General features: G+C 42.1%; 1 protein-coding gene across 11 annotated transcripts in view; it reads right to left on the bottom strand.

Annotated features, from left to right (window-relative positions):
• Positions 1–14,544, bottom strand: part of GNE (glucosamine (UDP-N-acetyl)-2-epimerase/N-acetylmannosamine kinase) — a 72,845-nt gene that overhangs the window by 30,708 nt on the left and 27,593 nt on the right. For 4 of the 11 annotated variants that reach the window (XM_058694909.1, XM_058694907.1, XM_058694912.1 and 1 more), the window contains one exon: positions 4,172–4,377. The exons of 1 other annotated variant lie outside the window; for it this stretch is intronic. In XM_058694909.1, the coding sequence (XP_058550892.1) occupies positions 4,172–4,335 (164 nt within the window). In that variant the 5' untranslated portion in view covers positions 4,336–4,377. 6 more of the 11 variants (XM_058694918.1, XM_058694915.1, XM_058694911.1 and 3 more) reach the window with 6 other exon arrangements.

The raw sequence follows: 14,544 nt of genomic DNA, 5'->3' as shown, positions 1-14,544 counted from the left end.
AAGAAACAGACTCTTAACTGTAGAGGACAAACTGATGGTTACGGCAGTGGGAGGGCAGGAATACATGAAATAGGTGATGGTGATTAAAGAGTATACTTATCATGATGAGTACTGGGTAATGTACACAATCATGATATTATATACCTGAAACTAATATAACATTGTATGTTAACTATACTGGAATTAAAATTAAAAACTAAAAAAAAAAAAAAAAGACTGGCATTATTTCTTGCTTAAATGTTTGATAGATTTCATAAGTGACCCCATCTCTGTAGGAAATTATTTTCATAGGAAGTGTTTAATAATGAACTCAATTTCTTTGATACAGGACTATTGTGATTTTTCTATTTCTTCTGTGTCAGTTTGGTAAGCAGTGTTTTTTTTCAAAGACTTTGTCCATTTTTTTTTTAATTTTTTTTTTTAACGTTTTTATTTATTTTTGAGACAGAGAGAGAGCATGAACGGGGGAGGGGCAGAGAGAGAGGGAGACACAGAATCGGAAGCAGGCTCCAGGCTCCGGGCCATCAGCCCAGAGCCCGACGCGGGGCTCGAACTCACGGACCGTGAGATCGTGACCTGAGCTGAAGTCGGACGCTTAACCGACTGAGCCACCCAGGCGCCCCGACTTTGTCCATTTTATATACACTGATTGCCAACTTTACTGGCCTAATATTTTTTTATTCTTTTAATGGCTAGAAGATCAGTTGTGATATCCTCTTTCTCATCTTAAATTGGTAAGATCTGTGTTCTCTTTTTCTTATGCTCTGCTAGGAATTTGTCAACTTAATATTTTTAAATATAATTCTTTTATTGCTTAACCTACTTCTGTTTCATTGAATTCCACTCTTCATTCTTTTCTCCCTTCTACTTACTTAGGTGTCTTCTCATCTTTTTCTCATTTAAGAAAGTGAAAATAGACCATTAACTCGAAACTTCTCCTTTGTTATCTAAGTATTTAAAGCTATAAATTTCCTCCAAGCACTCTTTCATCTATACCCACAAATTTTGATATACTGTAATATTATTCAGTTCAGAAGATTTTCCAATTTCCCTTAAAACTTACTTGGTCCACAGGCTTAGAACTCAACAGTAAGAACGGGGTGCCTGCGTGGTTCAGCTGGTTAAGCATCTGACTTTGGCTCAGGTCATGATCTCAGTTTGTGAGTTTGGCCTTGCATCAGGCTCTCTGCCGTCAGCTTGGAACCCACTTCGGATCCTCTGTCTCCCTTTCTGCCCCTCCCTCACTTGCTGTCATGTTCTCTCGCTCGCTCTCTCTCAAAAATGAATAAACATTAATAAATTTTTAAAAAAAGAAGAACTCAGCAGTAAGAGAAAACAACCTAATTTTTTTAATTTGAGAGACGGTGTGCATGAGCAGTGGAGAAAGGCAGAGGGAGAGAGAGAATCCTAAGCAGGCTCCACACTCAGCCAGAGCCTGACACAGGGCTCAATCCCACGACCCGGGGATCATGGCCCAAACCAAAATCAGGAGTTGGATGCTCAACCAACTGAGCCACTCTGGTGCCCCAAAACAACCTGATTTAAAAATGAGCTAAAGACCTTAACAGACACCTCATCACAGATGATACAAAACTGGCAAATAAGCATATGAAAAGCTGCTCCCCATCATAGAACACAGAAATGCAAATTAAAACAATGAGATACTGCTACAAACCTATTAGAATGGCCAAAATCAGAACACTGACAACACCAAATGCTGACAAGGAAGTGGAACAACAGGTACACTCACCCACTGATGGTGGGAAAACAAAATGATACAGCCACTTTGGAAGACAGCTCAGTAGTTTCCTACAAAACTAAACATATTCTTACCACACAATCCAGCAATCATGCTCCTTGGTATTTCCCAAAGGAGCTGAAAACTTATGTCCACACAAAAATCTGCAAAACGGATATATACAGCAGCTTTATTCATAAATGCCTCAACTTGGAAGTAACTAAGATGCCCTTCAGTAGGTGAATCAATCAATAAACTATGGTATATCCAGAAAATGGAATATTATTCAGTGCTAAAAAGAAAGGAATATCAAACCATGAAAATACATGGAGACTTAAATGCATATTACTAAGTGAAAGAAACCAATCTGAAATGACTGTGTACTTTATGATTCCAACTATGACATTGTGGAGAAGGCAAATCTATGGAGATGGTACAGATTTTTAGGGCAGTGAAAGGAAACGACTCTGATACTATGATGGTAGATACGTGTCATTATACATTTGCCCAAACATATAGGATTTAAACCACCACGGTGAACCCTAATGTAAACTACGGACTTTCGATAATAATGAAGTACCAATTTAAGTTCAACTGTAACAAATGTACCACTAGGGATGGAGGGCTGATGTTGAAAATGAGAAAGGCTATGCATGTGTGAAGGCAGAACCCTCTGCTCAATTTTGCTGTAGACCCAAAACTGCTCTAAAATTTAAAAAAAAATTTTATTACCAACTTATAGGAAATGAATGAACAAATGAATTTCTAAGTAGTCTGTTGTTACTTATTTGATTTTCTTTTTCACCCAATTCTTAGGAGTATAAAAATACTATGTTTTTAAAAAATGTTTATTTATTTGACAGAGAGAGAACACACACGTGGGTACAAGCAAGAGGGGCAGAGAGATGGGGGGGGGGCAAGGGGGTAGGTAGAGAGAGAGAATCCCAAGCAGGCTCCATGCTGTCAGCGAAGAGCCCCATGCAGGGCTCAAACCCGTGAACCACGAGATCATGACCTGAGCCGAAATCAAGAGTCAAATACTTAACCAACTGAGCCACCCAGACACCCCTAAAAATGCTGTTTTTAAAAAAAGTACCCAGGTAGTTGAAATAGAAGGTAGCTTATTTTTCTGTTGTTTTAATGTCTTTTAATATAATAATACATTCGAATGGTTTAAAATTTAAGATACAAAAGGTTCTACAGGGAAAAGGTTACCTTCTCACTTTTGTTTCCCAGTCATCCAGTTCCTCTCCCAGAAACTTATGTCAGTGTACTTCATACAACATTTCCATTAAGTACCAGTCAAGTTTCCTATCTATCAGTCTCACCAAACAAATACTGCCTTTCTAACCTTATAGTGGCTGGCAGATAAGAAACCTAGCACAAGTTCCTTCACAGCCTCTCTTCCACTAGTCTTCCTGTCAAATTCTTCTCACAGAAGTAAAAGAACCACTTAGACTTTCATCTCAGGCTCTGGCTAAAATTTCTCTTCTACTTTGCTCTATGTACACACGAAAACCCAGTGGATTTTCTTAGATAGCCAGAATTCATTTGACATGTTTAAAACCTATGAATTTTTGAGCTAGCCATAAGTTTCTTCTCTACTTTATGTATTTATGTATTTACCTAGAGCGGACTGGTTTTTAGAGACAGGTTTTTGTTTGCTTTTGCTGTTGTTGTTGTCTTGCTTTTAAAGAATAGTCTGAAAAAGGCAATTGTACTTTAACACAAGGTTCTCTCACATGTAATAGTGTATTATTGATATCTTTGGAAACTGCATTAATATTTTTATGCCACAAGAGTGCACTAAATGCCACTTTATTACACAGAACACAATGAATGTTTATCTCTGGTTCAGACATTCTATTCCAAGATTTCCCAACTGTCATTTTTTCAAATTTAGACTGTGATCAATAATAAACCTAATATCACCAAAATAAATACCAATGGTAATGTAACATTCTACCTTATGTTGTAGATCAATTAGATTTTTTAAATCTTATTCCATATCTACTACTTGGGATGCTGTCAATCTATACATGAGTTTTAACAAAGTACCATTAGAAGTCACAAAATACATTACAGGTAGTTACATTATTGTAGTCACACAATATAGATTTATAAGTAGCATTTCTCCTGAATGTAACAAGTAATAATAAAAATATTTATGGCTTTCAGTTATCAAGCACCTATTAAGCAGCAACACGGTGATGGATGCTTTACAGCACAATCTCCGTTCTCCACAGTAACACGCAACGTAGGTTTTCATTCCATTGTATAACTGAGGAACCTGAAGATGCAACTTCTCCAAGCCATGTAAAAACTAAATGGCACAACTGATATTTGAAGCTAGGTCCACATGAGGCCAAGAGCCAAGCTCTCCGCACACCTTGTTGCAATTAAGAATATCGTAAGAAAATGCTTTCATCTTACCCATAATCATCTATCAGGTGAGAGCCAAGTACCACCACATCAAGTTCAAAGAACTCAGGTTCCATTTTAATGCCAAACATGATCGGGGCAAGTTTCGAATAATCAGCACGGTTGCAAGTCGCAACACAAACCCGAAGCTTTCGGTTATTCCCATTCTTCTCCATGACTTGTTTCTTTTGCTTTGAGAGATTCTTAAAATAGAGTTCCTAAAGTTGCAAAAACAAATTATTTATAACCAGAATGATAGGTCCTAGATATAAACACAGAATTCTGAAGTTCTAATAAGCCTTTAACCAACATTTAACACAGTGCTTCTTAACCTTTTTTCCACCCCCACTCCTGTGTGACACACCCACTGGTACACCCAGAGCTAAGAAATTCCAGCTGACTAATTCCACCTCTTTCTGTGTCACTTAAGAAAACACACTGGAATGCAATTAAGAAACAGTGATATAAATCAACTCCTCTTTAAAGGGCAAGCAACCATCAGCTCTTAATTAGTTAGAAACTACTTTCAATGTCTCACAACTGATCCCAACATACCGGTCTACTACAAAACTGTGACTGAGAATAACTGATCTAGTTCAACTCTCTCTTTTACAAAAAGGGAAACACAGGTCTTGAAAGAGGAAATTAACTCAAGGTTCAAGATCACATTTTATAAGGGATAAGATCTATTCACCCTCACACTAAATACCCACTATATACAAAGCACTGTGATTAGTGCTGAGGAAGAGAACGGTAAAATAAAAACCCTTACCTTCAAAGCCTCACTAGCACCTACAGCCAGTGCCTACAAACTGGACAACTCCAAATGCCTACGAGAGATCTCGTCTTATACACAAACACCTTAAAGTCAGTAGCCCAACCCAAACTTACTTTTTTCCCCCTCATTTCTGTTCCTCCTTCCTTGTTATGTAAGTCAGTTATGAACTTCCATTCATCCAAATGCTCTGACATCCTTGTCTTCTCTGTTCCTTACTTTGTACCTCCCAAGCCCTGTCAATTCCGCCTCCCAAACAGCTTTCAAATCTAGCTCCTCCTCTTCCTCCCCACCAGGACATCTCCTAGCCCAACCTCTCATTTTAGGTTTGAACTACTGTTAAGAGCTGCCACAGGAATTTGCCTGTTGCCAGTCTTTGCCTGCCTCGCACAGGCTTTCAGAGTGATCGGTCCGAAGTTTGTAAATCTGATTACCATGATCGACAGAATACATAACCTATGGATGAAGTACGAATTGCTGACCTGGGCCTAGCCCATCTTTCCAACCACTTCTCCTCGACCTACAATTACCTGTACTCGGTGCCAAAGCCATACCAAAGTGCCTGCGGTTCAACCAGTGAGTCTTCAAATCTCTGTGCCTTTCTAGATAGAAGTACCTCTACCTAAAACTTCCTTTTCGCCTTGCCTGGCCTCCTCCCCATTCTTCAAAACCCAGTCTCAGGGTTGCCTCTTACTGAAAACCCTGACATAAACTTTGGTCCCTCTCCACCTCACCCCTTTGAGTTGCTATCTTCCTCTGAGCAGTATGGCCTTACCATACACATATATACTTTTGTTCAACTCCTCTGCCCTCCTGCCATCTACACCTTTCATTCAAAAGTAAAAATTGGTGGCAAGGGATAAGAGATGTTTTATGGAGCATTTTAAACTTCTCTATATCAATGTAAAATTCCACCTCATGGATGCAATGCTTTTGCTTCAGGAAGTGTGTCAATACTTAGAACTTGCAATCAATGGGGCGCCTGGGTGGCGCAGTCGGTTAAGCGTCCGACTTCAGCCAGGTCACGATCTCGCGGTCCGTGAGTTCGAGCCCCGCGTCAGGCTCTGGGCTGATGGCTCGGAGCCTGGAGCCTGTTTCCAATTCTGTGTCTCCCTCTCTCTCTGCCCCTGCCCCGTTCATGCTTTGTCTCTCTCTGTCCCAAAAATAAATAAAAAACGTTGAAAAAAAAAAATTAAAAAAAAAAAAAAAAAGAACTTGCAATCAGTAATACAGAGAAGCTTGAGTAAAGACGCCAGTAAAAGGGGAGCTGCCTTTTAGACCAGGATACTCTAAAACCCGCTGGAAATCTCATCAGTGGCCATCTCACCTCTGTATTGGGCTAGAACTTCTGTGAGCACACGAACTGCCCCATCATTAGGCCCATTCTGAACTTCACAATCTCTGGTAAAAGCTAATGGCACCCAACAGAAATCATTTACAAAATAATGAAATAAGCATCTGTCAAGACAGTTGTATTCATAAGCTCTAAGCACTACCAATATCGTTAAAGGCAAAAATATTTTTCCAAAAATGGTTATTTTAAATGTTCTTGTGCATTATCCCTCTTTCACTGATGATTAAATTTGAGTTGAATTGGGGCGCCTGGGTGGCGCAGTCGGTTAAGCGTCCGACTTCAGCCAGGTCACGATCTCGCGGTCCGTGAGTTCGAGCCCCGCGTCAGGCTCTGGGCTGATGGCTCGGAGCCTGGAGCCTGTTTCCGATTCTGTGTCTCCCTCTCTCTCTCTGCCCCTCCCCCGTTCATGCTCTGTCTCTCTCTGTCCCAAAAATGAATAAAAAAACTTTGAAAAAAAAAAAAAATTTGAGTTGAATAACTTGTTGGTGATATTCAACTTGCTGGGTGAGGCAAAGCAAATCTTTCATGGTTGGTTAATTTGTTTTCATTTTAGAAGAACAGTAAACTCTATCTTGCAATACTAAAATACTTAGTATTTACCAAGTCAAAGGTTATTCTAACAAAACTGAGAGTAAGCTAGCTAAATAAACCAACAATGAAAAAGGCAAAAATGTTATTAAGGCCAAAGCTTTAAGGAAAGGAAGTTAAATCTTAAAAATATGGTAAAATGGCTTAATGGGAGAAGTTTTATATATATATACATATATATGTATATATATAATTTTAACTTATTTTTTGATTAGGTAATACATTTGCATGGTTTAAAACTGAGAAATCACAAGAGGCTACATAGCAAAAATTCTTCTCATCTGTGTTCCCCAGCCATGTAGTTCTTCTCACTGGATGCTATGAGTTACTATATTCTTATCTATACTTCTATAAGTAAACTATATGCATATATAAATACAGATGTATTTGCTTACAAATACATACAGCACATATTATGCAACTGGTAACATTCTACAAACTGATATTCATACCTTGCTTTTTAAAATGCTTTTAATTTGGGGGCATCTGGGTGGCTCAGTCGGTTGAGCATCCGACTTCAGCTCAGGTCATGATCTCACGGTCCGTGAGTTTGAGCCCCATATCAGGCTCTGTGCTGACAGCTCAGAGCCTGGAGCCTGTTTCAGATTAGTCTCCCTCTCTCTCTCTGCCCCTCCCCTGCTCATGCTCTGTTTCTCTCTGTCTCAAAAATAAATAAAAACTTTTTTTTTTTAATTTAAAAAAATAAAATGCTTTTAATTTTGTTTCTGAATTGAATGGGGAAATTGGAAAACTTAAAAGGCACTGGAAATATTAAACCTAAAGGTGCAAAGTTTTGAAAATTGCACCATCAACTCTTCAAATATATGAAGGGTATGAGAACCCCAAAAGTAAAAATAATCAATGTCACAAACATTTATGTGCAGAGAACTATGAAGAGAGCTGAGGCAGACAGAGCTGAGAAAGACCTAGTCTCTGATTTTTAGAAACTTAAATCTAATACCTGACACCAGGCCACATAATAGATCTTAACTAGTTCACTTTCCCAAATAGGAGCACCAGAAACAAAATACATTTTTTTTCAGCCCAGTATACATTATCATTTATTCTGCATAAGAGGTCATACCCAAAGATACATTTTTATACTGAGAACTGTGACCAGAGTCCCCGTAACCAGTATAGAATGAGTAAATGTGGCAAAATGGACTTAAACTATACCAGCATGATTTAAGTTGCATAAAGTGCAATGTAAAGGAAACAAGATAAAACTCATTTCTTTACACTCTGGAATGCCAGACAGCAATTAAAAAGAATGGACTATGTCTATATTTGTCCACACTTATGAATCTCAGCAACAGAACATTAGAGGAAAAGAACAAATTCTAAAATCTTAGATACAATAAGGTACCATTTTTTTGTAAATGTCTTAATGTATAATGTACCGTTTAAATGTGTAAAACATCATATGTTGTTTATTTCTCTACAGTAAAGTTACACACCAACTCAGGAAAGTAGTTACTATCTCTGGAGAGGGAGAGAAGGGAAAGAAAAATGGGGCTGAAAAGGCTTAGGTAACATTTATTTTTTTAAATCATACCATAGGCAGAGATGTGAAACAAACACGGTAACATGTTAATATGTGTTAAATCTTGGTGACTGGTAGAGGGTGTCATATTGTCTTCTGTCCTTTTCAGCATACTTGAAATTGTCACTATCAAAACAAGAAATCTTTTTTTTTTTTTTAAGAATCTTTTAAATAGACACTGTGAAGTAGTTATGTTGTCCACATTTTCCTCAAGCCTAAAGCTCAGAAAGTCAGGAGGGGCTGGATATTTACACCCATTTCACCTATTAATTCCAGAATTGTAACTAAAATATAGCTAAATTCCAGAGAAGTATGCTTTCATCTCGAATTCACTGGCAGTCTCTGAGAAACCCAATTCTTAAAGCCCACTTCCTGCATTCTTTCAAGAGTGACCATTTTACATACTAACAAAAGGTGATCAACATGATCAACACTTCCCAGAAAAATATTCCTCTGGACCTCTCAACTGAAATGTTGGAAAAAGACTCACCAGCACTTGGCTCAAGTAGTCACTGAGCAGAGGAAACAGTAACAGTAAGCATCTGCTAAGTACTTCTGAGGTGCTAAGCACTAACTATATTTAGAGCTTTACATTAACCATCTCATCCTGAGAGCCCTCTCACCAATCCCATTTTACAGACGGGGACACCGAGGTACAGACAAAATAATTTACCTGCCCCAAAGTACAGTTTGTTGCCAGAACTAAAAATCAGACCCAGCACGCAGGATATTACACATCCAGTGTTTGCCTAGTGTCTGTTCCTTAACATCCACGGGCCTTCTTCGTGGCAGGTCTTGCCAGGCTCCATAGCAATTAAGAGAACGTGACATACCACTCTTCCCTCGGTGCAGCGGGGATGCGACTTACAATTAAGACGGAAGGAGCTATGTAAAAGCGGCCTGAAATTTCTGAAGCCTATTCCCGAGCTGTAGTTTGGTTTGGCCTCTTCCAGAGCTTCTCTAGCTGGGTTAGCCAATTATCTAGACTGCTACACGGCACTCCTCTCTTTCCGAGGAGCCCAGAATACTTGTTCGTGCTCTAACAATTTTACAGGTGTGCTCAAGATTGGAGAGGAAAATAAACGCGCGTCAAACTACTAAGGAAGCCCAGACTGAGAATGGCAGGGTTGGGGGCAGACCTTCAAAATCATCTTTTAATCCAACCCTTTACACCCCAGGGCAACTTGTCTGTCAGGGAGCTCTCCACCCTCTTTTGCACACCCCCGTAACAGAACCCTCACTATCTCCCAGGACAGCCCCTTTCCTTACAGGGCAGCGCTGCCCGGGGGATGGAATCACGCCAGGCCTCCGGCTACCCGCCCGGGGCCCGCAATGAAGCGGTCTGTTCCGCGGGCCACAAGACGGAGCCCGTAACAGGAATACGGAGGGGCCCTGGCACGTAGGCCTGCGAAGACCGGGCGAGGCCGGGGTCTGTGCGGGCCTGGGGACGCGGAGAGGTAACGGGCGGCCGCCGGACTGCGGGGGCCACGAGGCGGGGGCGGGAGGAAGAGGCCGTGGGGGTCCGAAGGATGCTCTCCCCGGCCCGTCTCCCGAGTCCCGGCCGACGCGGGGCTCTCACCACACGCTGGCGCGCTGCTCCCTCGCACGCCGCCGCCGCCCCGCCTCGCGGGCAGAGCCGAACGCAGCACCAGCAAGCGGGCCGGCCCAAGACCGCCCCCGCGCCTTCCTCACGTCGGCCGAGCGCGCGGACGACTCGGGTCTAGATCCCAGCCACGCACGCCCCTGCACGCCCACCCCGAGCGCCGAATCGGCGAACGCGCCCTTACGTAACCTGAGAGCGACCCTGTGATTGGCTGCGCCCGCCCGTGCCCCACCCCCTGGCCAAACTGTCTTTGGAGGGGGCCGGTGAGGGGGCGCGGAGTGCCTTCCGTTGTCGTGGCGGTCGGGGTCTTGCTGGTCTCGCTCTGTTCCCGCCCCGACGCCTTCTCTTGTGCCGCCACGCACGCTCGGGAGCCCGGGTCCTCACCCAGGGTAGTGGTTTTGGCCTTGCACCCAGGGGGAATTAGGCCTTGTATTCCCTCCGGCATTTTATAGGCTATCACCAAAACAATTCTGCCGTGCAGCTGGTCAGCCGCAGAGCCATCTCTTGAGTTAAACCCTTGTCGCTCCAGGACCGTGTCTCCTAGAAGGCTCTGATGGAGGGTTGATGATGATCCAAACAAGCCACACACCGGCTGATCCTTATAAGACGCTCAGCCTAGGCCTCCTCTTTAGGAAACTTCCCACCAGCCCTGCCCCAGGGACGTCCGGCGGGGAACTTGGCAGCAGCAGAAAAGGTGTCAGGGAAAAGGCTCCCACAGCTCCTAATAAAGACTTTTTAGTGATCTTTTCAAATTGCTAAGGCACCAGTGACAAGCGTTGAATGAGTTGGTGTTACAAAACAGTAAAACATTTTTTTACAATCGTTAAGTAATTTACCACAGGTAAAACTATTTAAATAATCTAACAACCCATCCAGAGTTGTTGCTATAAAGCAAATTTCAGGGGCACCTGAGTGGCTCAGCTCGCTAAGTGTTGGACCTCAGGTCATGATTTCACAGCTCCTGAGCTCAAGCCCCAGCTAGGGCTCTGTGCTGACAGCTTAGAGCCTGGAGCCTGCTTCAGATTCTGTCTCAATCTTTCTCTGCCCCTCCCCTGCTCATTCACTGTCTCTTCAAATATAAATAAACACTTAAAAATGTTTTTCAAATCCGATCAAACTTTTGCACATCGTGTATTTCAATTCATGATGAAGTTCTAGGGGTGCCTGGGTGGCTCAGTTGGTTAAGCGTCCAATTTCAGCTCAGGTCATGATGTGACAGTTTGGGAGATACGGCCCCACATTGGGGCTCTGTGCTGACAGCTCAGAGCCTGGAGCTTGCTTTGGATTCTATGTCTCCCTCTCTGTCTGCCCCTCCCCTGCTTGTGCTCTCGCGCGCTCTCGCTCTCTCTCTCTTTCTCTCAAAAATAAATAAACATTAATAATGAAGCTCTAATTTGCAGAGTACTCAATGTACTATCAGTTACCCTGCAACTAGCTTGGAGCTACTGGAAGGTCATATCAGACACAAAAGGAGAGATCTTAAGGGGATTTGTGTAAGGAAGTGCCATCAGATTTCTTTTTAAAATAGCACTTGGGCTACTATGTGGAGAATGGATTAGCATTTTTTTTTTAATTTTTTTTTTCAACGTTTTTAATTTATTTTTGGGACAGAGAGAGACAGAGCATGAACGGGGGAGGGGCAGAGAGAGAGGGAGACACAGAATCGGGAACAGGCTCCAGGCTCCGAGCCGTCAGCCCAGAGCCTGACGCGGGGCTCGAACTCACGGACCGCGAGATCGTGACCTGGCTGAAGTCGGACGCTTAACCGACTGCGCCACCCAGGCGCCCCTGGATTAGCATTTAAAGAATAGTGGCAGTGTAAAAAAAAATTACTGAAAGGATGCGTAAAAAACTGGTAACACCGACAGGCTGCAAGGGGATGGACTTTTCCAGTGAATACCTATTTATAATATCTTTTGTATTTTGCAATATATGTACATATTTCATATTAAAGAGAATACAATTAATTGTAAAAAATAATAATAATAATAATAATAATAATGGTGGCAGTGAAACTCAACCGAAGCGGATGGCTATGAGGTTGAGTTTGGAAGTAGAACTGAAAATTCGGGATTGGCTATGAGGGAATGACAGAAAAGGAAGGAAAAGAAACAAGGGTGACTTCCAGGTATCTGGCATTAGTAATTGGTTGATGGGTGCCATTTACCAAGATGAGAGAAAAGCTGAGGCAGGAACCAGGTTTGGGGAGTTAAAAGGGAAGCTTTAATTTGGTATATGTTTGAGATGCCTATGAAGTAGCCAGATGAAGCTACTAAGTGAGCAGTAAGATACATGATTCTGGACACGGATTCACCAGAGGGTGTCTTAGTTTCCTATTGCTGCTATAACAAATCACATCAAACTTAATGACTAAAAACAAATATATTATCTTGACAGTTCTGGAAGTTAGGAGTCTGAAATGGGTTTCACCCAGCTAAAATCAGAGTAGCAATGTTGGTATCATCATAGGAAAAAAATTATAACTATGTTTGGGGATGGATGTTAGCTAGACATTGTGGTGATCACTTCACAGTATATACATATACCAAATGTTTATGGTGTACCCTTGAAACTAATGTAATATATATATAAAGTATAATATATATGTCAATTTTTTTTAAAGGTATCAGTGGGGGGTACCTGGTGGCTCAGTCAGTTAAGCAGCTGACTCTTGGTTTTGGCTCAGGTCATGATCTCATAGTTTTGTGAGTTTGAGCCCCACATCAGGCTCTGTGCTGACGGCACAGAACCTGCTTGGGATTTTCTCTCTGTGTGTCTGCGCCCCCACTCTAGCCCCCAGCTCATGCTGTCTCTGTCTCTCTCAAAAATAAAATAATTAGGGCGCCTGGGTGGCGCAGTCGGTTAAGCGTCCGACTTCAGCCAGGTCACGATCTCGCGGTCCGTGAGTTCGAGCCCCGCGTCAGGCTCTGGGCTGATGGCTCGGAGCCTGGAGCCTGTTTCCCATTCTGTGTCTCCCTCTCTCTCTGCCCCTCCCCCGTTCATGCTCTGTCTCTCTCTGTCCCAGAAATAAATAAAAAATGTTGAAAAAAAAATTTTTTTTAATAAAATAAAATAAAATAATTAGGAAAAAACAAAAACTTTCAGTGGGTCTACCTTCCCTAGGGAGCAAGTAACAACGTTTCCTGGCCCTTTCCAGCTTCTACAGGCTGAATTCCTTGATTTGTGGCCCTCTGACCTCTGCTTTCCTTGTCACATCTCCTTGGATTCTCCTCCTCTTTCACTTAAAAAGAGTCTTGTGCCCACTTAAATAGTCCAGGATAATCTTCCCATCTCCAAATCCTTAATCACATCTGCAAAATCTCTTTTGCTGTATTAGGAAACATTCACAAATTCTAGGGATCATGGCTAGATGATCATGGCTGTCTTTGGGAAACTACTATGTTGCCTACCACAAGTGCTATTGAAACTCCCAGGAGGGGCGCCTGGGTGGCGCAGTCGGTTGAGCGTCCGACTTCGGCCAGGTCACGATCTCGCGGTCTGTGAGTTCGAGCCCCGCGTCGGGCTCTGGGCTGATGGCTCGGAGCCTGGAGCCTGTTTCCGATTCTGTGTCTCCCTCTCTCTCTGCCCCTCCCCCGTTCATGCTCTGTCTCTCTCTGTCCCAAAAATAAATAAAAAACGTTGAAAAAAAAATTAAAAAAAAAAAAAAAAAGAAACTCCCAGGAGATGTTCAAGATGGGCATATTGCTTTTAAAGTTACATGCCAGGGGCACCTGGCTGGCTCAGCTAGTGGAGCATGTGACTCTTGATCTCGGGTTTGTGAGTTCACCCCATGTTGGGTGTAAAGATTCCTTAAAAATAAAACATTTAAAAATAAATAAATGAAGTTACACGCCATAGCAGCAAATATCCAGAAAAGAACACTAATTTTTTTCTTTTGAAAGTTACAAAAAATTATTTTTAAAAAACAATGTAAATGTTCAGTTTTTAAAAATCTGGGTGCTTATTACATGGGTGTGTTTAGTTTATTAGAACTCAAACTGTACACTTAAGATATCTGCACTTTTTTCTATGTATAAATACAATATAATTTTTAAATGTTTATTTATTTTGAGAGAGAGAGAGAGAGAGAGAGAGAGGCAGAGAGAGAAGGAGGCAGAGAATTCCAAGCAGGCTCCGCACTGTCAGCACAGAGCCCCATGCGGGGCTTGAATGCACAAACTGTGAGATCTTGACCTGAGCTGAAATCAAGAGTCAATGCTTAACTGACTGAGCTACGAGGTACCCCCAAGTACAATGTTTTTTTTTAAATACTTAATGCAGGGGCACCTGGGTGGCTCAGTTGGTTAAGTGTCCAACTTCGGCTCAGGTCACGATCTCGTGGTTCATGAGTTCAAGCCCCACCTCAGGCTCTGCACTTACAGCCGAGAGCCTGGAGCCTGCTTCAGAGTCTGTGTCTCTCTCTCTCTCTGCCCCTACCCTACTCGAAATCTGTGTGTGTGTGTGTGTGTGTGTGTGTGTGTGTGTGTCTCAAAAATAAATAAACATTAAAAAAAAGATGATA

This window comes from Neofelis nebulosa, chromosome 12, assembly GCF_028018385.1.
Source record: "Neofelis nebulosa isolate mNeoNeb1 chromosome 12, mNeoNeb1.pri, whole genome shotgun sequence".
NCBI classification, from domain to species: Eukaryota; Metazoa; Chordata; class Mammalia; order Carnivora; family Felidae; genus Neofelis; species Neofelis nebulosa.
This window is presented reverse-complemented; position numbering and strand designations above follow the sequence as displayed.